Source organism: Paramisgurnus dabryanus, chromosome 5 (assembly GCF_030506205.2).
Source record: "Paramisgurnus dabryanus chromosome 5, PD_genome_1.1, whole genome shotgun sequence".
NCBI lineage: Eukaryota > Metazoa > Chordata > Actinopteri > Cypriniformes > Cobitidae > Paramisgurnus > Paramisgurnus dabryanus.
The window spans coordinates 33,841,289-33,866,280 of record NC_133341.1 but is presented as its reverse complement, the minus strand read 5'-3'; the positions used below and the strand labels follow the sequence as shown (position 1 = coordinate 33,866,280).

The window sequence follows — 24,992 nt, the reverse complement described above, 5'->3', positions numbered from 1 at the left end:
TATGTTGTTACTGCTGAAACTGTCTATTCACCTGATTTTGCCTATTTTTTTGTTTTTTAACACAGACACAGATTGTTAGTGATATTCTTTAACAAACCTAAACAGCTCAGTAACTCAGATAACCTAATGACTGTGTGTGTGTGTGTCTCTCTCTCTCTGTCTTCACAGTGCCAAGTGCTCCACCACAGAACGTCTCACTGGAAGTGGTTTATTCCCGGGTGAGTATCAGACTTTCTGATCATTAACACAGCTGAGAAACTCCTCATATATAATCAGGATCTTAAAGAATAATGTCATTGACACAATACTAATAAAACATAAATGTTTACTACTTTGAGATTGTATGATATAATATATTTAACAGGAGGAGAGGGTTATTTGGTACAAAAACATTGATCATCTCCATCTAACAGTATAATATATTATCTTATTCCAAGCAATATAAATGTGATAAAAGTTGTGTTTTTATTCTGTTAGAAAGAATGTCCTCAGACTTCTGAGAACACTTTAAAAGACGTTTAAGATTCAAATCTAAAGCGTTTTCTTAGAATCTGACGCTAAAACATTGTGTAACTGTGTTGTGTTTTTGTCTTGAGTGTGTATTCATCACACAGATGTGTAATGATTGTGCTAACTGATGTGATTGAGTTTATGTGTGTGCACTGGAACATTATTCTGTCTAAAATGAAGAAATCGTCTTTTGGTGAAAATAATGGGAGCTGAAGGTCAGGTGTTAAAGGAGCTCCTTCACTCGCTTCAATGAAGACAAGCAGTTCCCTTTCAGTCGGTAACTACGACGTCACGTCGTGACCGACGAATTGGGAACCGCTCCGCGGGTGACCTATCTACTTCGAGAAACTATAAAAACGCCAATGAACTTGGCATGCAGGTATTTGCATAATGCCGGCGCCGCCCCGCCAGGTGCGTATATTAGCCGCAGGTGCACAATACCAAATTAGCTTTTATTGCTTCGAAGCCGGCAGACATCTGCTCTCGAGAAGCTTTCTAACTGATCTTCGTAGATCCTGTTCTGGAGGGAAGAAAAAGATCTCAGCTTGCTGAAGTTGGTTGGGCAAAGACACCTCAGCGGAGGCTCGCAGTGTTTTCTCCACCCTTTCTCTCTCTCTCTCTCTGTCTCTTTTTTAGGACTTGAGTTCGAGTGAGTGCGTTTGCCTCTCCCTGTGTGTTTCACCAGCTCGCACAAAAGAGTGATTTCCCTAAAAGAGCAGCACGTTTGAGCTTTGTGTCTTTTTAAAGACAGCCACTCATTCGTGTCACGGTCGGGTGCGTCTTTTTAAAGATGGCATTCCGCCCGTGTTCCGTTTCTGGATGCGGTGTGTTCATCGCTCCCCGGGATGGCCACGAGCGCTGTGTTTCGTGTCTGGGGCTCCAGCACGCAGAGGTAGCGTTCCGTGATAGTTCATGCTCCATCTGCGAGGGCATGACTATGGCGGATTTGCGGAGATGGGTGTTGTTTCTCCGGGAACGGCCCCCGCCTTCCAAGCCTGGTACTGCTAAGAGCGCAGTTACTAGGCTTGCGAAGGATGATCTCCGTATAACGGTGCTGGGTCGGTCTGCTGGTTCGTCCAGTAGCTCCCAGCGCCCTGATCCGTTGCCAGCGGAGGTCCCGATGGAGACGAGCGGCCCCTGTTCTACGGTGTCCTCGCGCTCTGTCGAGCCTCCACCTGACGCGATGTCCACCCATGCTCGCTCGGGCGGCGGAGGCGGTTGGCTTGGAGTGGACTAAACCTCCCCCACCCGAACCATCCCGCCTCGATGATTGGTTCTTCGGGGGTGCCAGGGCTTCTCAGTCCTCGCCCCCGGTGCCTTTCTTCCCCGAGGTGCATGAATAGCTGACGCGGTCGTGGAAAACCCCGTTTTCCGCCCGGAACCAGCCGTTTCAGCCTTCACCCCTCACCTCTCTCGAGGGTGGAGATGCCAAGGGGTACACTGGTATCCCGTCAGTGGAGCGGCCGGTCGCGATGCAGTTGTGTCCGGCCGCTGTCGCTTCCTCCTGGCAGGACCAGCCTACTCTCCCCTCACGGGCCTGTAAGCACTCGTCGGCGCTGACCGGTGCTGCTAACAAGACTTGTGGGGAGGCAGCCTCTGCCCTGCATGCCATGGCATTGCTGAATGTTCACCAGGCTAAGGCTCTGAGGGACCTGCACACGCGGGAGGTCACGACTCGGCGGAGTTCTCCGAACGTTGGCCGTGCGATGTCTACCCTGGTAGTCCAGGAACGCCATCTCTGGCTGTGTCTTGCGGACATGAAGGATGCTGATAAGACCCGGCTCCTGAATGCTCCGGTTTCCCAGACCGGCCTGTTCGGCGAGACGGTCGAGGAGTTTGCCCAGCAATTCTCCGCGGCCAAGAAGCAGACTGAGGCCATCGCTCAGATCATGCCACGTCGGAAGCGTCCTGCGCCTGCCCCGTCCACGTCGGCGCCTCAGCCTGCTCCTCGCCGAGGGCGTCCTGCGGCGGCCGCCTTCGTTCCTCGCTCTTCTAAGAAGCGAGGAACCGGTCGTCAGCAGCCCGCTCAGCCCGCTTCGAAGGGTGGAAAGAGGAGATCGAAGCGGCCCTGAGACGGGCGACCTAGAGATGGAGGGGATCGCTCTTCGGGAGATGTTGAAGGCACCACTCCCCCTACCGGAGGAGGGCCGGTTGGGGAATCTTTTGTTTCAATTTTCTGTTCCGCCGACTTTTCAGTCGGCACCCACAATTTCACAAAAAGAGCGAATTCCACTTCCATCTCTAGGTCTTCAGATGAGCGCCGGAGACACGAGCGGGCTCATAACCCCCCCTCATTCTCCGACTCATCAGAGAAGAACGAGAGCAACGCACGGGCTCATAACCCCACTGCGCTCTCCAGCTTCTCAGACGGTAGGAGACAGCTACGGGCTCATAACCCATCGTCTTCCTCCTCCTTCGCCAGAGGGTGCATCGAGTGGTGTGAGGTGTCTTCAGCAGAGCCTCCCTTACTCAACCACCCAGCAACGGACTCAGGTGAGTGTTATCACACACAACACTGCTGTCGGTGCGGCCGTTACACACACACCGGCGATCACCTCCATTGCGCCCGCCGCGGGTACACCGATCGTGCCTTTAGTCCTCCTCGCACGGTATCTGGGGGCGTGGGAACAGCTTCCCAGCCCGTCGTGTTGGCTTTTATGCACGATTCGTCTCGGCTATGCGATCCAATTTGCCCGGCGTCCCCCCAAATTCTCCGGCGTTCGCTTCACTGCGGTGAGAGCTGCCGATGCACACGTCCTCCGTGCGGAGATCGCTGTCTTATTAGCGAAGGACGGGATCAAGCCGGTCCCTCCAGCCGAGATGAGGTCGGGGTTTTACAGCCCTTACTTTATTGTACCCAAGAAAAGCGGCGGCTTGCGACCGATCCTGGACCTGCGTTCGCTGAACCGTGCACTTCACAGAATGCCGTTCAAAATGCTGATAACCAAACGTATATTTCCATGCATTCGTCCAAACGATTGGTTCGCATCTATTGACCTGAAGGACGCGTACTTCCACGTATCGATTCTCCCCCGGCACAGGCCGTTTCTCCGCTTTGCGTTCGAGGGGCGAGCATACCAGTACAAAGTCCTCCCATTCAGGCTCTCTCTGTCGGCCCGTGTATTCACCAAAGTAGTGGAGGGGGCTTTAAAACCCCTGAGAGAGAGAGGTGTGCGCATTCTCGCGTATCTGGACGATTGGCTAATAATAGCTCAGTCACGTCAGACGCTGTGCGATCACAGAGATTTAACTTTAAAACACCTCGCTCGTTTGGGTCTTTGGGTCAACTTGGAAAAGAGCAAGCTTTGCCCCGTGCAGAGAATCTCTTTTGGACAAAAGTATTGGACAACCAGGAGTTGGTTTCCAGAACTCTCTCTCCTCGCGACAGCCCCTCCTTGGAAGATTCCCCTGAGGAAGGACCTTCTTTCTCAACAAGAAGGCACATTATGGCACCCGCGCCCCGACCTGTGGAACCTCCATGTGTGGTCTCTGGACGGGGCACGGAGGATGTGAGTGATTTACCGCAAGAGGTATCTAACAATATTGCTGCTGCGCGTGCGCCGTCTCCGAGACAGGCTTACGCGCTTAAATGGAACCTGTTTGTCGACTGGTGTTCTTCCCAACGTGAGAACCCCCGAGAATGCCTGATTAGTGTTGTGCTTTTATATCTCCAGCGTCGTTTGGAGAGTAGGCTGTCACCATCCACTATTAAGGTCGATATTGCTGCAATATCAGCTCACCATTCACCCGTAAACGGTAGGACAGTGGGTCAGCACGACCTGGTCATTAGATTTCTCAGAGGCGCTCAAAGACTGAATCCTTCGCGTCCTCCCTCTATTCCTCCTTGGGACCTGTCCTTTGTACTGAAATCACTCCAGGAAGCCCCATTTGAGCCTCTGCATAGTGTGAGTGTTAAATTTCTTACTATGAAAACATTAATTCTCCTTGCTTTGGCTTCTGTTAAGAGGATAGGGGATATTCATGCATTTTCGGTCAATGATTCGTGCCTTCAGTTCGGACCGGCTGCATCCAGTGTAACACTGAGACCCCGGCCTGGCTTTGTGCCCAAAGTTCCCACCACTCCTTTCAGAGATCAAGTGGTGAACCTGCAAGCGCTGCCTTTGGAGGAGGCAGACCCAGCCATGGCTTTGCTATGCCCTGTTCGTGCCTTGCAGGACGTGCCTTGTCCATTAAATTACGTGCTCACTCTACACGCAGTGTGGCATCATCTTGGGCACTGGCTCGCGGTTCCTCGCTAACAGAGATTTGTAGAGCTGCAGGCTGGGCGACACCTAATACGTTCACAAGATTGTATAGTGTTCGTGTCGAACCGGTTTCCACTCGGGTTCTTTCTACTAACTAGTTAGAATGCCGAGGGTCGGCTCGTGTGTCGGCTTGGAGCCTCTATTTTGGTGCTGCACATTTGCACCAATATGGAAGGCCATCGGGACAAAAACGTCACAAAAACTGTTTTTGCCTCTCCTCCACTGCCCTGATAGCTGGTGTTGCGGAGCATCTGCTGTCAACCTATCACTGATGTATTCTCTGTAAACCTGTGTAGGCTAGGCGTCCACATTTGTCCCCTACGTGGGGTTCATTTGTGTGTATACTCCGTGGGGTACTAATCCTCCACGTTTTTCCTTAGCAGAGCCTGCTCTGCATCTCTCTGCATACTATGTTTGTTCAGAGACTTATTATGAGCAACCTATCGGTTGTTTCATATTTTATGTCATCCATTCAACCTTCTTAGGGGATGGCTTCCGCAGTGTTCTAGCTTTGCTCAGTTTAGACGCTTCCCCAGTTCGCTGGTTCACTATCGTGGGTTTGGGAACAGGTAGTGACCGGCCTTCTGCATTTCGCCTTAGGTTCCGCCCCTTATGTGGAGGGCGGAGGGCTTTTACAGACACTGGAAGGGTTCAGCTGCAGTGACGTTTTGGTAGGGATTCCCAATTCGTCGGTCACGACGTGACGTCGTAGTGACCGACTGAAAGGGAACGTCTCGGTTACGTATGTAACCCTCGTTCCCTGAAGGAAGGGAACGGAGACGTCACGTCCCGTCGCCACAGTTTGCTGTTCCATTGCTGTTTTCAGGCCGGGCACTGTTATTCGGCTTCGCAGCAATAATATAGCTAATTTGGTATTGTGCACCTGCGGCTTATATACGCACCTGGCGGGGCGGCGCCGGCATTATGCAAATACCTGCATGCCAAGTTCATTGGCGTTTTTATAGTTTCTCGAAGTAGATTCCCAATTCGTCGGTCACGACGTGACGTCTCCGTTCCCTTCCTTCAGGGAACGAGGGTTACATACGTAACCGAGATGTTTTATTATAAATGAAGAGCTTGGTTCCAAAACGCAATAAATGCCATTTTTGAAAAAAATGAGTTACTGCCAGAATCAGTATTATATCAGGTCAGTATTAAAAAGTAAATTCTTAATTTGACGCAAAATCCATTATCCGCCATGTTATTCTGTCATCTTTTCTCCCTTTTTTTCCAAAATGCAATAAACGCCACTCCTCCTTTTCTACAGAATGCAATAAATCCACTCCACAGATTGCAGCGCACCATTCACGCAATGTAAACAAACAATGGCGGCGCGCTGAGTACACGGAAGACGGAATCCTAGTTTTCCTCATCTACTATGTACTTCCTGATCAGCAAACAAACAAAAACAAAATAATACTTTAATGGCATTGATAAACCTGTGATGGTTTTCTGTGACGGGAAAGAAACGTAAGCCATCAACATCTAATAATTTTCGCAAGAGACGGGTGCTTGTTTGTCCGGGCCGACAGCATCAAGTTTCTGTCATGATAACACATTGACCCCAGGGGATCTTATGAAAAACTTTCCATAATTTTACTCAAAGTCAATGAAAATCGAGCAGGACCAAAACATTTTACAGCTGATCGCTGTGAAAAACGTTAAGCCACGACGTCAAGTATAACCGCAGCAATGACAGTGTTCTTAATATGACAAAGTAAGTGTTTTGATTAATGACATTAATGTTTATATTTTTAATTAGTGTGTACAACTAGTCAACTAAATGAATTTAACATGGCAAAGATGAATGCACATTTATATAGGCTATTGATTCAATAGATTTATAGCATTTTGAATAAAAACTTGTCATGGATTTATTGCATTTTGTGGAAAAAATAATCAGTTTTTATAATAAATCTTTGAAAATCAAGTTATGGATTTGAATTTTTTATGTTTTTATAACCTAAAGATGCTATGTGAAAGTTTGTAACAGAAAATAGTGGTTTTCATCTTGTCACTTTCTTGGTATAGAAAACACGTTTTTACCAAAATTTGTCAAAATGGATTTATTGCGTTTTGGAACCAAACTCTTCAAATATACACAAGTGCTTTATAAACCCTGGAGTAAATGTGAGAACATACAGTACATGATCTACAGTATATAATCATTTGTTTAGTGCTGATTTATATTTATAATTACTGTTTGGAAGATGTTTACAGTGAATTGTCATTTGTAAATCTTGCGCAGATAATCTTACACTTCAAATCATTGTATTTAATATGGGAGTTTAAAGTTATGAAACTAAGCAGAAGATGTCAACTGATTGAGTCCTGACAGAGGGAATTTAGTTTGTAAAACTATTATTTATATATATATGTGTGTGTGTGTGTGTGTGTGTGTGTGTGTGTGTGTGTGTGTGTGTGTGTGTGTGTGTGTGTGTGTGTGTGTGTGTGTGTGTGTGTGTGTGTGTGTGTGTGTCTGTGTGTCTGTGTGTGTGTATAAAGTACTTTTAAGAGAACTGTATTTATAACACACAATAATTATTAATATTGAATGAAAATAGCTGTTGACAGATCTCTTCATCTTTCTATAAGTTTCATTAATTGTTTGGAAAACTTAATCTCTCTGGCGTTGTGTTGTAAGTGAAGGTTAGGGCTCATTTTAACTCATTTTTGCAGACGATGTACATCTCCTTCTCATGGTGGATTGTGGGATTAAAGCGACTGAAAGTCTTGAGAATAATATCAGGTTTATTTCTTCCACTGTAATGAAAACATACAATAATTTATTTGAAACACAAACATACACTGTATTGTAATGTTTTCCAGCACTAATTCAGTTTCAGTGTTTCTCGCTTATTTTAAATGTATTTTTAGTTGTAGTAAAATCGAATCGTTTGAACTGCTAAAGCATTTTGGGAGAATTCATGTGTGTACTGTAAGTCTCTTTTGTGAGAAACAGATGACTAGACACTCCAGCAGCTGCGCTCATTTTCACACTAAAATATTTTTCCCCAGAAAATGAAAGTGTCTATTTGTGCCATATTTGCTTCATGGCTGTTTGTTATGATTGGATGATATCAGTCCAATAACTTCCAGAAATGAATGAAGCATCTATAGGGCAGGTCAGAAAGTGACAGGATACTTCATCCACACCATCATCATCATCATCATCTCTCATCATCACCATGACAACCTCTAATATATTTATTGATTTTATAAGTCATTAACTTGTTGTTCTTTCACTGATTCAGATTTAGTGGGGTGTCAGGAGAGAGATTTTAAAAAGCTTGTTTTCTCTGAAAGCTAAGTTTTGTATTTCCATTGTCCAAATGAAAAAACTGAAGATCCCACACAGTTTTGCTCATGTTTATCTTCTTGTCATGCATTGCTTCTGCACACATTCTGATGTTCTTTTTATTTCTATTTTAATAAACACACATCATGATTTTCATTGTGTCACCTACTGTACAGTCTGCAGCACTCTTGTGAACAGGCAGTTGTAGTCTAGTGGTTAGAGAGTCAGGTTTATAACCCGAGAGTTGCTGGTTGTGTCTGTGGTGCCCTTGAGCAAGTCACCTTAACTTAATTGCTACCCTGGCGCTGGGATAGATGCCCACTGCTCCGGGTGTTTGTGTGTTCATGACTTGCAGTGCATGTGTTCACTACTCACTGGGAGGGATGGGTTAAATGCAGAGGTCACATTTCAAGTATGCGTTGCATTTTTTTTTTTAATGATAACTTAAAGAAGAAACAGAAAATCTAACAAGTCTTTCTTTTTAGTTAAAAACACATTTTACTCTTCAAATGCAGTCCTATGCAAAGCATTCTGGGAACTACAAGTCCACTTATGTCTACCAAAAGTATTTATGTAGTTAAGTGTACTTTAAGTGGATTACACATGATACAATTAAGTTAAATTTACTCAATAATGTCTTCATATAGAATAACTTAAATTACTCACATTTTTAGATTATTTTTAACTTACTTTTTGGTTAAAAACATTTTTTAATCAAGTTAAGTTATTTTATTTGTTAAAGGCACATACTGTAATAATTTTTTACAGTGCAGATCTGAGACTAACATTCTGCGGTCATTAAACTGAATCTCTGCTCTTTCGTCACAATCACTATTGAACTAAAAGTGGTCTCAGGTCGCTGTTTAAAGCGCTCTTGAATAAGAGGAATATGAATAATAAAGTGAGCTGTAATGACTGGATGAGTTTAAAAGACTTTTATAGATCGTTTGAGTCTCTAACACTCGTCTAGATTATTTCACGGTCAGACGTCCCACAGAGACTTTTAGTCAAAGCAAACAATTCAGGACTGATGTTCAATATGAAACCTTTAAAGATGTTCAGATCCTTCAAAAAGATGTCTGCTTCTGTGAGGAGCTTTTCATTCAAACACACAATGATCGCCAACAGGGTCAACATTTGAAAAAGCCACGGTCGGCTTTCATTGACTAGATTCATAATATGATATGTTTTGAGAGTCTTTGTGTGTACGCCTGTGCATTATATCAAATAACACAAAATATTTATTTGTGTCAGACCTAAACCACGAGCTATGATGTTTATTAGGTAGAAATGTTCTCATTTCAGAGAGAGATTTGATTGGACAAAAGCCTGTGGTGCAGGAGAAGTCCTAAATATTTTCAGTTTGTTTTCTCACCATCTATGGGCGCATTTACACCGCATTTGCGTGACTCAATTTCACAGACGTGTAAGCAGAAAAAAAGTACATAGATTTTGAATATTCTCTGATTGGTTTCTGGTCTTATTCATATGATTTATTTAATCACATGAATGGGATACATGCCTTCACATTCGCAATGTAAGCAGACATATCAGATTTTTTTTAATTATTGAATACAAAAATATAAATGCAACAAAGGCAAATGTTATCATTTTACATGATTACACATCAACACAGTATAACTAATAAATTATTTAGAAAAGACAAAGAAAATTAATAAATACAAATTTGAACTTAAGAATTAAGAAAAAACAACTTAACTTAAGAACAAGTAAAAAAAGAATAATTTGACAGATCAAGCAGCTTCATTTAACTCTGACCTCTCATCTTATTAAGGGCTTTGGAAAAACACTTTCAATCATTTTTGATATAATAAGTTGTGGAAGGGATTTAAATAATCTACATTTATGAATGAATTAACTATTTTACCACTATTACAATGTTGTTAAGCAAATCAAATTGGGTATTCCAAATAAAATATGTTGTAATGAAAAAGTAAAACTATCAACAACCATCTCTTTTTCTATCAACCAGTCCTGAACTGATATCCAGAAGATAAAAAAATTGCATTAAAAAATAATATGTTCATTGTCTTCAGAATGGCTACAGCAGAAAGAACAATTTCTGTATTACATTTTTGATTTAGGAATTTGTTATAAGAATAAATTTCATAAAAAAATTTAACATGTGTTTCTTTTGCTTTAGAAGGAATAGGAAAACTTCAATAAACTGTTCTGAGATTTTTACAGTATTCATATCAAACATGTAATCTCATCATCATCTCAAATATAATATCAGGTAAATGCAGATATCGGATATGAGTCGCTTTTAAAAGATGATCTATGCGGCTCGTAAAAACAAATTGGAATTGGGCATCAAGATTGTCTCCTCCTTCAGAGTCTAGATGTCTACTGATTCTACTTCATGAGTTCAGAAGTAGTGATGCATAACAATTAATCGCGATTAATCTATAGCAGAATAAAACATTTTGTTTACATTATATATGTGTGTGAACTGTGTATAATAACTTTGTATAGATAATACACACCCATGCATGTATATATTTACAGTAAGAAATGTTTATGTGTGTATATACATTTGTATATTTATTTATAATTTATATTATATATAAATACTTAATATACAAATATGTATTCTTTCTTAAAATGATACATGCATGTGTACATATTTGTATATACATAATTATTATTCACAGTTCACACACATATATGATGTAAACAAAAACTTTTATTCTGCTATAGATTAATCGAGATTAATTGTTATGCATTACTAGCTCAGAACTTTCACTTTTGTCTTGATCTTTTACCCCAATGTCTGTATGTAAACTTAAGCATCTGTAATACAAATGAAAACGATTCAGCCAGATTGTCTTTAAAGATGACATCAGTTGAGCTGAAACACATGGACACACATGCATCTGTGCAGCAGCACTCATTAAACAGACTGTGTGCTTCATCTCTTACAGCTTCATTTCTCACTAAATAATAAGATCTACAGTATTCTCACCCACCCAGTACACACACACGCACACACACACACACACACACACACACACACAAACACACTGTTGTTATCAGCTGGAATGAATTAATATAATTCTGCTAAGCCCATGAAGAAGTGTCGGTAAATGTTAATGATTTCAGCCATAGTGCACTCACAGTATATGTGCAGCACTGAGTCTGTCGTGTGTTAAACGTACTGAAGGCCTGTAAGGTGTTAACATCTACCTGAACTCATCACGCTTGAGTGGAATCTGGCACAGGATTGCTGTTAACCCTCGCATGAGACAAAGCACAACACGGCGAGATGAAGCTAAACCACAGACGTGTTGCGGTTGGCAGCGGTGTGGTGTGAATTTTAATTGGTTTATTTGCATGTTAACTGGCTTTACGGTTTTGCCCGGCACGCAGATGGCACCGTCGTAGCAGACAGCGGGCGTCAGCCCTACAATGTGACCGAGCATATGATGGCATTTCTGCCCGCCTGTACAGTAGTTTATATCTATTTCACCCTGTGCATGGGGCATTGATGAAGGTTAATGTCTCTGTGCATGCATGTGTGTGTTTTGGGAGTTTCTGAATGGTTCAGATATATTTGGAAGTCAGCTGTCAACGCAGAGAGGATGATGATGGTGGTGCCGTGTATTTATGTGGTGATCTTTCATGGAGTTTTTGCTTTGCTGCAGCTCTTGTGCTCACGCTAAAGACCCCATCAAATCAATTAATTTCTCTCTCTGCTTTAGTGAACGATTAAATGCCTTCCCCTGAATTATTCATGAGCGTCCATACAGAATACAGATGGGCGGAAAGTGCTGTGTTGAAAGGCAATAAAGTGTCTTTGCAGGACATTAGTGGTTTGATGACTTTGACTCCTGTTGGCTGCTGGTTATCACATCATAATATTCTGACTCTTAGTTTACATTCATTAAGAGCGTATGTTATATTATATTATATTATATTATATTATTACACGGCTCTCTGGAATGCTTGATTCTGATTGGTCAGTTGAGACATTTGCAGGTTCGTTCTTTTCGAATAATAACCGCTCCAAAATAATAACGCATAGCCGGTACTCCTTTTACGAGTAAGATCGCTCCGCGCCAATAAAGATCAATAAAGATTACTGTCTGTTTGGCGCCATCTTGTGACAAACACTCGACAACCACGACAAGACACAGAGAGCTTACTGAGACTGAACTTGACAAAATAGAGCATGACAGCTACGAAGCCAACACACAAAAAAATACAGAATGGGCATTAAAACTTCTCAAAGACTGGCTAAAAGAGAAAAAAATGGAGACAGACAAGTATGAAGCAGAGGATCTTAATAAGGTATCTGTGCAAAGTTTCGCGGAAGGATAAAAATGTTAATTTTTAAACAAATATGCCAATAAAATGTTTCAAATTCATATTCATGTCCAGTTTTTTTTCTTATGTGACAAGTAGCCGTGTAATAAGCGGGATAATGTAGAGTCAGCCGGTAGTTATCGGGAAATAAGCCCCTTCAGTGTGATACAAGACCCTCCGCTTCGCGTCGGGTCCTGATCACACTGTCGGGGCTTATTTCCCGATAACTACCGGCTGCCTCTACATTATCCCTTACTTATACAGTCACAGCTCAATACTTAGTGTCCGTGTGATGTCATGACTGTAAATATCTTTGTGTACAGCTTTTTAATAATTGCTGATTGTCAGGACTCTGCCTTGAAGTCTTGTTATATTTGTCTTTTGCTATGGTGGCAGAGTTCTGGCAGTCCCTGGCCTTGTGTGGAGGTTCATGCCTTGTTTTTGTGTTTGGCATGTGCCTCCGGTGTCTTGTCTTGTGACCCCGCCCCCTCGTTCTCCTGCTTATTAGTAATCATTGGTTTTCTCCCATCACCTGTTCCCGCTCGTTATCTTGTTTGGTTTCTTCTATTTAATGTCAGTGTATCTTTAGTTCTGTGCAGGATCACTTTGTATTGTGCTGTGTTCTGTTCTCGTGGTCGTGTTACAGTCAAGTCTAGTAATCCAGACAGAGTTTAGTGTTTGTCAGAGTTTGGTGTTTCATGTTTTGTACCCCCTCGTGGGTTTTTGTTTTGTGTGTATTTAAAATAAAGTGTTTTCTGTTTTTCCCCGACATCGTTGCGTTTGGGTTCATCTGTTCCTCAACCCTCACACTGATAAAGTATGATGCATGATCATCTCAAAAAGTCTTTTATAAGAATAATCTACCAATATGCCAAAAAAGGAAGGCATAAGTAATAATATTTTATATTTGTAACAAATAGAAGATAAAGAATTAACAAACGTGTGAAAAGCTGAAATGTTTCAGCACTGGACAGCGCTGTGAGTGTTTTGAAAAATATTACTGAAAGGGGACATACAGTATCATGAAAATATATATTAAGTGAAATAATTTGGGCCCCAGTGCTTCTATCAACCTAGATAATGTAAAAATATCAACCTAGTAACTTAGTTTTGGTAAACCATTCTCTGCAAGCATGTGAAAAAATCAACCCAGTCTCACGAAATTTTGTTTTATATTCGAGTCATTTTGTATTCTTTTTTGAGATATTATCTGAATTTCAGCGTTTTTTTTTTTGTATAACGATCGTATAACGAATTTCAGTTTTCATGTGATTATAACGTATTGGTTACTCAACTGTTTTGTCCTATTTTCTAACCATTATCGCTTCAGTTTAGGGTTAGATTTACATAAAATGACATCCTTACCCAAACCCAACTCCAGGCGACATATAAAAAAATGTAAAAATGTAAAATGACATTTTAATGCAAACACCAAATCTAACCCTAAACTGAAGCGACAATGGTTTGAAAATAGGAAAAAGCAGTTGAGTAACCAATACATGATAATCAAACAAAAACATAAATTTGTTAATATCGATAATATCACGAAAAAAAAGAATCAAAAATGAACGTGACTATATCACGAACCTCCTTGAGACTGTGTAGGAAAAAATAGCTCATTGAAATTTGGCTCCCTTTGTGATGTCAGAAGGGGATAAACCGCCTCTTAATCTGCACTATCCAACCACAGCACTGACATTAAGTGCAGAGATCAGCACTATATAATATGAATATTATAAATAAGTTAACTTACATTAAATGTTTTTACCAAACAAAGATTTGTTGAAGGACCACATTATGAATAACTTGTTACACTGTCAAATACCAAACATTGTTAGTAGTTACACGAGGTCAAATATAGTACTTTATTAACAAAAGCGATTCATTCAAAAACATATGTAACATTAGTCAGACTGCCTTCGGATAAATGGACACGAAAGGAAATTAAATGAAAGTTTGTGATGTCTCTGTGTGTGTTGTTACAGAGCATTAAGGTGAGCTGGCAGCCGCCGCCTTCGAATGCGCAGAACGGCTTCATCACCGGATACAAGATCCGGCACCGCAAAACCGGCCGACGGGGTGAACAAGAAGCTCTGGAACCCAACAACCTGTGGTATCTGTTTACAGGTCAGTCAGGGTTTGAGTCTCATGTGTCCTCCTGATGCTCATCAATGAGCTGTTAAATAAATAAAGTTCATGTTAAATAACTCAGTCTTGACATGAGTAAGATAGTTATGAGCTCATGGGGTTGTGATGTCATATTTAGTTTTGCATTTAATTACTTAAGAGTTTTAAAAGTGATAACAACAAACCGAAGTCTTCTTTCAAAAGAATATAACTATTAAAGTAAGATTAACAAACTCTCTTTAGGTTCCATCGCTTTTATATACAGTACGAATCTACAGATTACAGGTTAAATTAACAATGTTTTTCTGTGGTAAAAGTGTAGTAACTATGGTTTTTTTTGTTAGTTAAACCATGGTTTATTTACATAAGGGTACTTTAGGCTTTATTTAATGTACATAAAAGAGGGTAAACCACAGCATATCACACTGGACAAAACAGGATTTTTGATTATAACACATGATGAAAATGCATCTTGGTCTGTTTAGATGAAGTTTTAAGACCTTGTTTATCTTACAACTGTAGCTCATTTGTGTTTATTAATTACAGTCACAAATCATTTTCATTCATATTTTTGGACAGGTTTAGAGAAAGGCAGTCAATACAGCTTCCAGGTGGCAGCTATGACTGTTAATGGCACAGGACCCAACACTGAATGGTACACGGCTGAGACTCCAGAGAACGATCTTGATGGTGAATGTGCTTAAACAAACGCACATAAACACACACACACACACACACACAGACACACACACACACACTACATCACAGCATCATTCATATCACATATCAAAACTCAAAATCACTGATTTCAATTCAAAAACATCATTATTTGTGTTGTGGTCAAGCATAAACCAGATAAGATGAGGTGAGCCTGTATCAGTAGATGTTAAAGTTAAGTTGTAATAGATGATGAATTGCGGTATTATCTTTTAATGAAGTGTGTCTCTATACTCTTGACTGTTAGATCAGATCAGATCAGTCTATTCTGTATAATGATCATTTATCAGATCGTGAGTTGTGTTCAATCAATCTTCAGTGTGTTTATGGTGCAGTCTGATCGTTTCTGTGGATCAGATGTGATTACTAGATATAGTTATGACTGATCACTGGTTAGTGTGCTAACAATACTGAAGTAGGGTAAGTATGAACACAAACAGATCTGGAAACAACAGTAAATGATGAGATGAGAAAATCAATACAGCTGACTTCAATGTATCTGACTGAATGCAAGCGGAGCAAGAAACAAATCAAGTTCAGTCAGCTGTTTGACATTAACACTTCAGAAGTAAGAATAGTCACAGATAGTCTGTGTTCATGAAACGGTTTAATGTCACCTTTAAAAGATACAAATCCATGTCAGCGGGTGAATAAGAAGACGTGAGGTTTGATCAGGACGTTTGGTGAACTTCACACAGATTCCAGAGACTCATTAATCAGAAAGGCAATGCAGTAACGCTTCAACGTCCCAATAACAGCCTGAGGGATCAAAACATTTCTTCTGTGATATCCAGAACATGCTGAGATGCAGATTTACCATCATCTGTCTGTTTCATTTAAGACTTTTCATTAGAGCAAATGTGGACAGATACGATGAGAAAACTCTTCAGTAATAGTGTTACTGTTCAATCTCATTGCTGATTTGTGGTGTTGTAGAAACACAGATTTTGTGAATAGTTTTGAATGATTGAAGCAGACAGACGCTGTGCATGTATGACTGTAAAAACATCACCCTGAGGGGAACAAGAGAAACATCATTCTGCACCAATGAGCCCATCATCAGACACTGACACATCACTTTCTTATGTTATTCTGTTTGTAAGGCAGATATATAATTCAGTCTATCGCTCTTTCATGTACACTATAAGAAAGGATGTGTTCATTTTTTACACATTGTTTTGTGTTATCTTATTTAACACATATATACACAAAACATACACAAAGTTTGTACTGTTTGTGGATCAGTGGATGCTTCAGTGTTTTAAAAGTTGTGTAAGAGGGACACCTAGTGGATAATAGCAGAAATGTGGATGGCCGTAAAATCTTGTCAATGGCAGGGAAGTGTTTTCTCTTTATTAACGGGATAACGGGGAAAGAGGTAAATGGGTCGCGAAACCAAACAATTGGAAATGTTGTGTAAATGTGAAGTAAGTTTGTATAATTTAATTCATTCTCTGATCTTAGTGGACTGTCATTAATAATTTATTAGTAGTTTGAGTGATTGACTCTTTTCTGTCTGACATCTCAGACGTCTCTTTTAAAATAAACAAGATTTTTGTTACGTTAAATGTTCACCATAATGTGAATGCAGACTGTATCTTTTCTTTTTTCTGTTGTAGAAACTCAAGTCCCAAACCAGCCGAGTTCTCTTCATGTGCGTCCTCTACCCAACAGCATCATCATGAGCTGGACTCCACCGCTCAATCCTAATATTTTAGTGCGGGGTTACATCATTGGCTATGGCGTGGGCAGCCCGTATGCTGAGACTGTAAGGGTTGACAGTAAACAGCGCTATTACTCCATTGAGAACTTGGGTGAGTTTTTGTCTTATGGTCTGGGGCTGATGGGATACATCTTAAACACACACACACACCCACACACTATTGATTAAACTTCATCAGAAACAGACATCTGATGTGATGATGGTTTTGTCTTTGGAGACCATTCATTTTGAAATCTCATGAGAGTAAAGCAGATGTATTTTGGTCTCTATGAGTCTATGGGGTGGGATTTTGCTTATTAAATATTTATAAATCATATAAATGGGCGTTCAGATGAGTAACAGCGTGTCTCTTATCAATGAGTGCTGTGATTGGAGGATGCCTGATGTGTGGAGATGAAACCGAACATACAGATGACAGAAGAGTTTTATAAAAACAGGGGACTTTTTTAAAATCCTGTTTGAAAGAAGTCCCAAGAAGAGATTGATTACATATTCAGATAAAAGTTTTGTTTTCATGAATCTATACTGAATCCTGTGAGCAATCCAGCGCACTGAAACTTTCTAATAATTTATTGATTCGATTTCTCAGTTATTTACTCTGGTAAAGTGATGTAAGCTGCTTGAAGATGTTTGTTGCTTCATCTGGGCTTGTGGTGAAATTCTCATCTTCTTACAGCATTACTCTCTGATTTGGCTGCTCTGAATGAAAATAAGGCCACGTCCTTATCAATATTTCACACAGAATCCTCAGGTTACCATGGCAGCGATATTGAACCCATGAGAACGACTCAACCGGAGGAAACCAGAAACAAAAGGATCTTTTTTATTTCTCACTTCTGAGATGGGAATACAAAGCGATGTCTTTATCTTGGAAGCATTCAGAGTAATGGTGTTTCAATAATAATGCCAGCGGTCCTGTGCTTATGGTCATGATTGGTCTGATTTGTGTGTGTTTGCAGAACCCAGTTCACATTACGTCATTTCTCTGAAGGCCTTCAATAACGCTGGTGAAGGAGTTCCTCTATATGAAAGTGCTGTCACCAGATCCATGTCAGGTCTGTCCCATACTTTGATTTCTTAAATGAAAATAATCATCAATGTTTATGACAAATGCATAAATGTAAATGTGTTAGTATTTCTTCATAACGTGATGGCCATTGAGTGATAGTGACAGTAGCTGCTGTGTTTATGAAATATTAATAGTGTGCTGTTGATTCGAGGAGAGAGTATCACCTAAAACAGCAGAACATAAACACAATCTCACAGAACACTGACTGATTCACCCGTAGGATTGATTCACCCGTAGTACTGATTCACCCTGTGTGACTGATTCACCCATAGGATTGATTCACCCGTACGACTGATTCACCCTGTGTGACTGATTCACCCATAGGATTGATTCACCCTTACGACTGATTCACCCTGTGTGACTGATTCACCCATAGGACTGATTCAGCCGTAGGACAGATTCACCTGTAGGACTGATTCACCTTGTTTGTCTGATTCACCCTGTGTGACTGATTTACATGTAGGACTGATTCACCCGTAGGACTGATTCACCTGTAGGACTGATTCACCCGTAGGACTGATTCACCTGTAGGACTGATTCACCTGTAGGACTGATTCACCTGTAGGACTGATTCACCTGTAGGACTAATTCACCCGTAGGACTGATTCACCCGTAGGACTGATTCACCCGTAGGACTGATTCACCCGTAGGACTAATTCACCCGTAGGACTGATTCACCCGTAGGACTGATTCACTCATAGGACTGATTTACCCGTAGGACTGATTCACCCGTAGGACTGATTCACCCGTAGGACTGATTCACCCGTAGGACTAATTCACCCGTAGGACTGATTCACCCGTAGGACTGATTCACCCGTAGGACTGATTCACCCGTAGGACTGATTCACCCGTGGGACTGATTCACCCGTAGGACTGATTCACCCGTAGGACTGATTCACCTGTAGGACTGATTCACGCGTAGGACTGATTCATGACTGATCCACCCATAGGACTGATTCACCCGTAGGACTGATTCACCTGTAGGACTGATTCACCCGTAGGACTGATTCACCCGTAGGACTAATTCACCAGTAGGACTGATTTACCCGTAGGACTGATTCACCCGTAGGACTGATTCACCTGTAGGACTGATTCACTCGTAGGACTGATTCATGACTGATCCACCCATAGGACTGATTCACCCGTAGGACTGATTCACCCGTAGGACTGATTCACCCGTAGGACTGATTCACCCGTAGGACTGATTCACCCGTAGGACTGATTCACCTGTAGGACTGATTCACTCGTAGGACTGATTCATGACTGATCCACCCATAGGACTGATTCACCCGTAGGGCTGATTCACACTGATTCACTCATGTGCTCTGATTCTGAATTAATCTTAATTATTCCTAAACTTTCCGTGTGAATTTGTCACCAGGCAGTCTCTGATTCAGTGGTTGCAGGTGCTGTGTTTGGAATTTGACATAAAGACAAAACCAGTGGCCTTAAAATGTCCTCATGTTTCAAAATGCTGTCTAGGTAGAAAGCTGGTCTCTCTATCTCTTTCTTCAGTGTAATGATGATGATCGAGTCATGTCATATACATAGAGAGAGAGAGAGAGAGAGAGATGAGTAGATTGTATTGTCTGTCTTGTCTAAGTGTGTGTGTGTGTTTGACTCAGGTTGAGGTTTAGATTGATCTTTTACTGAGTGAATCTCAGTGTGTCCAGCTCATATTTCATCTTTAGATCATGTTGGGAAATCAGATGTTCAGCATCACTAGAGCTGTTCACAGGACAGTCTTGTCTTTTTTTTCTGATGAAATATGGGAAGTGTTCATGAGATTCACTCAATAGTGTTTCTGAATTTCTGTCTCTCACTATCTAGTGCACTCAAAGCTCTTCTGTTATGTTTCTTGTTTCCTCTCTCACTCCATTTTCCTTCATTTGGTTTGTCCTCCTTTCATCTGCTACATGACTGCTTATGACATAAATAACATAAATTCTCATGTGTCACATACATGTGTGTGTGTTTATGACCACAGACCCCTCAGATCCATCAGACGATGATTTATTCCATCTCTTTGATAAATTCCCTACCCCCATCCCAGATACCTCCACTCCCATGATTCCTCCTGTAGGTGTACAGGCGGTGGCGCTCACCTCGGATTCGGTCCGGGTCAGCTGGGCTGATAACTCCATACCTAAGAACCAGAAGTCCTCGGAGGTTCGGTATTATTCTGTCAAGTGGAAGACCAGCCACTCCACCAGTGGAAAATACAAGGTCAGTACTAAAGAGAGTTGACTAACAAACAAGCACACATCATGTTTTAACATCACTACACTGCTAGTTTCATTTGAAATCGACACTTTAAATAAATACGGTAATTATTCAGCACGGTGCTGAGGAATATTGAGTGTTAATGCGCTTGAATCACATTGAATAACATCAGAATTCATGGTTCTGTCATTCAGAGGCTCTTGAATTAATGGAGTGTGTGCGTGTTTGTGTGTCTGTGTGTGTCTGTGTTTGTGTAGTCGGCTGACACTACAGCACTGAGTCATACAGTCACAGGTCTGAAGCCCAACACCATGTATGAGTTCTGTGTCATGATCACAAAAGGACGTAAATCCAGCACATGGAGTATGACAGCACACGCTACAACATATGAAGCAGGTAAACACACACAACTTTAACACTGTAATGTTGTGTTCAAAGAGTGAAACACAAAGTAATAATAGTGTTGATCTTATTATTAATGCTTCTGTTTGATTTTCGTCAGTAATGTAATGTGATATTTCATCAATGTTCACACAGAAACTGCTGTCTGCTCTTCTTCATTTGCAATACGAACATTTAAATATATCTGAGCTGAATGTAAAGCTTTAGTTACTGCTGGTGTGTACTGCTGTATTACATCTAATAATAAAAAATAATAATTTATTACATTTATATAGCGCTTTTCTGCAGCACTCAAAGTGCTGGCAGCCATATTGCACCCAGCACACACCAGATTAGTGGAGAGGAGTAATATCACCAATCAGTATATGAGCGGATGATCATTAGGCCAATGGGTAAATTTGGCCAGGATGCCCAGGCACACCCCTACTCTTTTTTTTTTTTTTGAATGACATCCTGATATTTTTAACAACCACAGAGAGTCAGGACCTCGGTTTTTAACGTCTCATCCGAAACATGTTCTCATCTGTATAAGTGCACTGACACTATCCGTGTGATCATCCTGTACCATGCCTGGGTGCTGTTTGGTTAATCGGGCCCTGGCCAGCTTGCATAGGTTTACTTAAGCCCAGGTGCGGACGTGTGATCAGAAATCGCGCCAGAGCTCGGATCAAATGGAAATAAGTCAATATCGAGACCACTCACCTTCATCTGCCTTCATAAAAACCTTCAGATGCACACAGCAGGGTTACGTGAATGTCTGAGCTACACATGCAACAGACAAACTAATCAATATGATGGGCATGTGAGAGGGCTGTGTGTCATCACACACTTTTAATTCCTCAAGTTACTTTAATTTAATAGTTTTAAACCTTTAACACAGTTGGAATATTTCTTAATTCAAACTACTGCAGGGACGCATCCCTTAGATCTTATTCCATCATCTCTGTTCAACCTCTTAGGCACTGTTCTTCAATCAGTTTTAACAGTAGTTTAACTACTGGAAGTCTTCCATTATGTTTCAAACATACCGTTGTTCAGTCACTTATGAAAAAGTCAAATTTAGATTGTACAGTTTGAAGTAATTATCAACCAATATCAAAATTACATTCTTCTTCTTTAGAGAAAATTGTCTTATCTCAACTTGTTCCATATCTAGAGTAAAATACTGTTATAGACATGTTGCGGTCAGGTTTTAGATCATTTCAAAAAGCCCTTCTTAAAGTTTTGAATGATATTTTATTAGGAGTAGATTCCAGTTATTCTTATTTTCACTTTATGTGCGCAAATACAATATTATGCATCACCTGAACACAGATGACATGCAGTTATATATTCCAATTGATTCTAATGACTCAAAATCCTTGGATGTATTTGTTCAGTGTTTAGGTGAGATTAAGGATTGTTTGGAGTGCAATTTCCTACATCTAAATCAGAATAAGACTACGAGTGTTGTGTTTGGTCCCTACTTCTTCTTTGGATAAGCAGTTAACTAGTTTTGTTTAGGCTGGGTTTTATCAACTCTGAATTATCTTTTCATTTAAATCTATTCTCTCTTTTAAAGATCTGGAGATTGACATTCATGCACTTTGTTTTAAAGTGCTATAGAAGTACAGTTTGTATTATATTTTTTACATTACTATGGGCTCCAGTGTTAAGAGAGTTTGGTTTGTTTGGTGTAATAGATTCACTTTAAATCCTTACTGTTATTATAGCACCAAGCTCCGCCCCAAAGGACTTGACTGTGATTGGTCGAGAGGGACGACCAAGAGCCATTCTCATTAGCTGGCAGCCACCACTGGAGGCTAACGGACGAATTACAGGTGAATCTCTGTAGATGTGTGTGTCTGTGAGAGTTTGTGTGTGTCTGTGTACATGTGTGTGTGTGTGTGTGTATATGTGTAAAAGTATCACGGTAGTCACACAGTAAGTGCATCAGATGATTGTGGTCATGTTGTGTTTTTGCTGTATAGTGTTTATAACAGATGAGTTACATCAGCAGATCTTTGACCCATCAGCTGTTCTTGTGTGTTTGAGATGTAGTTAACATTAGTTATACTAGTACTGCTTCTTTAACCTTTGTGCTCTGTGTGTCAGGTTATATTCTGTACTACACACTGGATAAGAACATGGCTATAGATGATTGGGTGATGGAGGCCATCAGTGGAGACCGGCTCACACATCAGGTCATGGATCTTAACCTGGACACCATCTACTACTTCCGTATTCAAGCCAAGAATGCTAAAGGAGTGGGACCGCTGTCAGACCCGGTGCAGTACAGAACCTCAAAAGGTCAGACAGAAACATTTCACTTACACTTACTAAAGACTTCATGTCTGATATATCACACAGTCACATGTTGCTCTCGAGAAAAACACAAACACAAAGAGATCCAAGCAATTTCAGCCTTATGGATTCAAAATTTCACACAAAAAAATGCAATTTATGATGAGGAAGAAACAAAGTTATGGATTTGACAATTTTGAAAGCTGCACTTAGCTATAAAAATTTTTTTTTTTTTTTTTTTTGGTAAAATGTTATTTTTAATGGTAAGGTTTAATCAAACCAGATTTCCAAATTCTGAATCAAAGGTCAATATTAACGAATATATTAATATGAACATTTTTATCATATTTATATTAAGTTACTTTACAGTTTCAAAGCTTGATACTCTTAATCTCTTATTTATATCCGTTTCTTATAAATATTTTTCTGTCAAAATTTGAAATGAAAAAGAAATGAAAAATATAATCTGAGCCGAAACTAACAGTCAGAGACCAGTATTACAATTCATGCTATAATTAATTACAGTATTATTCATTAGTCATATTTTATTATTAGTGTCTGAGTTGGTGTCCATATCAGAAACATAGTGTTTATTGATCAGATTCAATAAATTTAACATAGCTGATATAAATCCACTTGACTAGCACTAAAAACAGATTGATTTGATGATTTTGAAAATCTCAGAAATATAATTCAGGTACAGAATCGAGTCTGTTTATTCTATCAGATGTTAATAATGAATATAATGAGTTTGTATCGGTTCATTGCTGTTTAGATCACGTTCATTATTATCTGTTCATTTGTGTGAAGGGTCAGTGGATACCTCATGCATCTTCATTATAACAGACTTAAACTCTATTCACACAGGATTAGTATTACCTGGTGACCTCTAGTGATTTCTAATAATTGCAAATCGGTCATGTCTATAATTTGTAAGGTAAAAATTTGCCCGCAAATGCCCTGTCATAATTCGCTCACGGTAATAATATTAGTCCGTGCAAATCACAATCTCTGTCATTTGGCCATGAATTTGATGTAGTCATGAGTCATTTTCATGGCTTTTGTTACCTGTGTGCCTTTTATTGAGTTTTTCTCTGTTACTGCAGCTGAAGAGCGCACACACAAACTGAGACGCATCCCTTCTCTACTTTTTAAGGCTTAACTTCTGAAACTTGAGGGATTTGTTATATATTTCTGATTTGAAACTCTCTCCTCGTTCATGTTTCATGATGAATATTCATAATGAGCAGAAGTTTCATTAAATGAGATCTCTGTATAGGTGAAGCTGTCAGCCGCAACATTACAGAACCGTTCTAAATAAAATCTGCTGACGCTTGATTTGACATCATGACACGACATTGCAAGGCAGCTGGTTATGACAAAAACTTTAATTATGCGGGAGATAAGTCAGTAAATTTGTGTAAAATCTCAGGCTTTGTTAATCCTGTGTGAATGTGCCACACAAAATTCAGATGTAGGGGGGTCATTTCTAAACCACACGAGGTCCCCAGATAATACTAATCCTGTGTGAATAGGGCTTTAAAGTGAAGAAATACAAACACACACATGCACATAAACTCTTAACTCTTTCCCTGCCATTGATGAGTTAACTCGTCAATAAAGAGAAAACACTTTCCTGCCAATGACAAGTTTTTACGGCAATCCATATTTCCGCTATTATTCCACTAGTTGTCGCTCTTACTGTGCATTCACACCGCCACCGGCGAGAGCGTCAAAGTGGCCGGAAGTCATTCATTTTCAATGAGAGCCGGTGGCTGGTGTGGAAAGAGTTAAAAACTTTGATGATATTTGATGATAATATCTGCTAAAGGATTCAGATGATATCATTGTTTTTGGATTGTGTTATTAGTGATCTTCACATATCTGATCTTGTTGAGTAAGATAGGGTTTTATTTCTATATAACTAATATATTGTAAAATGAAATAATTTGAGAGTAGGCATTGAGGTCCACCCATGGACTGTAAAAAAAGATGCCCGTTCGCTCTCTTCCATTGGTGAAAAGTGAAGCCGCCAGTGTCCCGATACGG

The 24,992-nt window shown here is 40.5% G+C and overlaps 1 protein-coding gene across 5 annotated transcripts in view; it reads left to right on the top strand.

Annotated features, from left to right (window-relative positions):
* Nucleotides 1–24,992, top strand: part of dcc (DCC netrin 1 receptor) — a 234,782-nt gene that overhangs the window by 170,606 nt on the left and 39,184 nt on the right. For 3 of the 5 annotated variants that reach the window (XM_065251235.2, XM_065251234.1, XM_065251232.1), the window contains 9 exons: nucleotides 169–218; nucleotides 14,385–14,526; nucleotides 15,106–15,216; nucleotides 16,863–17,057; nucleotides 17,926–18,021; nucleotides 20,023–20,261; nucleotides 20,516–20,654; nucleotides 22,373–22,480; nucleotides 22,755–22,949. In XM_065251235.2, coding sequence (XP_065107307.1) covers nucleotides 169–218; nucleotides 14,385–14,526; nucleotides 15,106–15,216; nucleotides 16,863–17,057; nucleotides 17,926–18,021; nucleotides 20,023–20,261; nucleotides 20,516–20,654; nucleotides 22,373–22,480; nucleotides 22,755–22,949 — 1,275 coding nt within the window. The remainder of the gene's footprint in view (nucleotides 1–168; nucleotides 219–14,384; nucleotides 14,527–15,105; nucleotides 15,217–16,862; nucleotides 17,058–17,925; nucleotides 18,022–20,022; nucleotides 20,262–20,515; nucleotides 20,655–22,372; nucleotides 22,481–22,754; nucleotides 22,950–24,992) is intronic. The other 2 variants (XM_065251236.1, XM_065251233.1) reach the window with 1 other exon arrangement.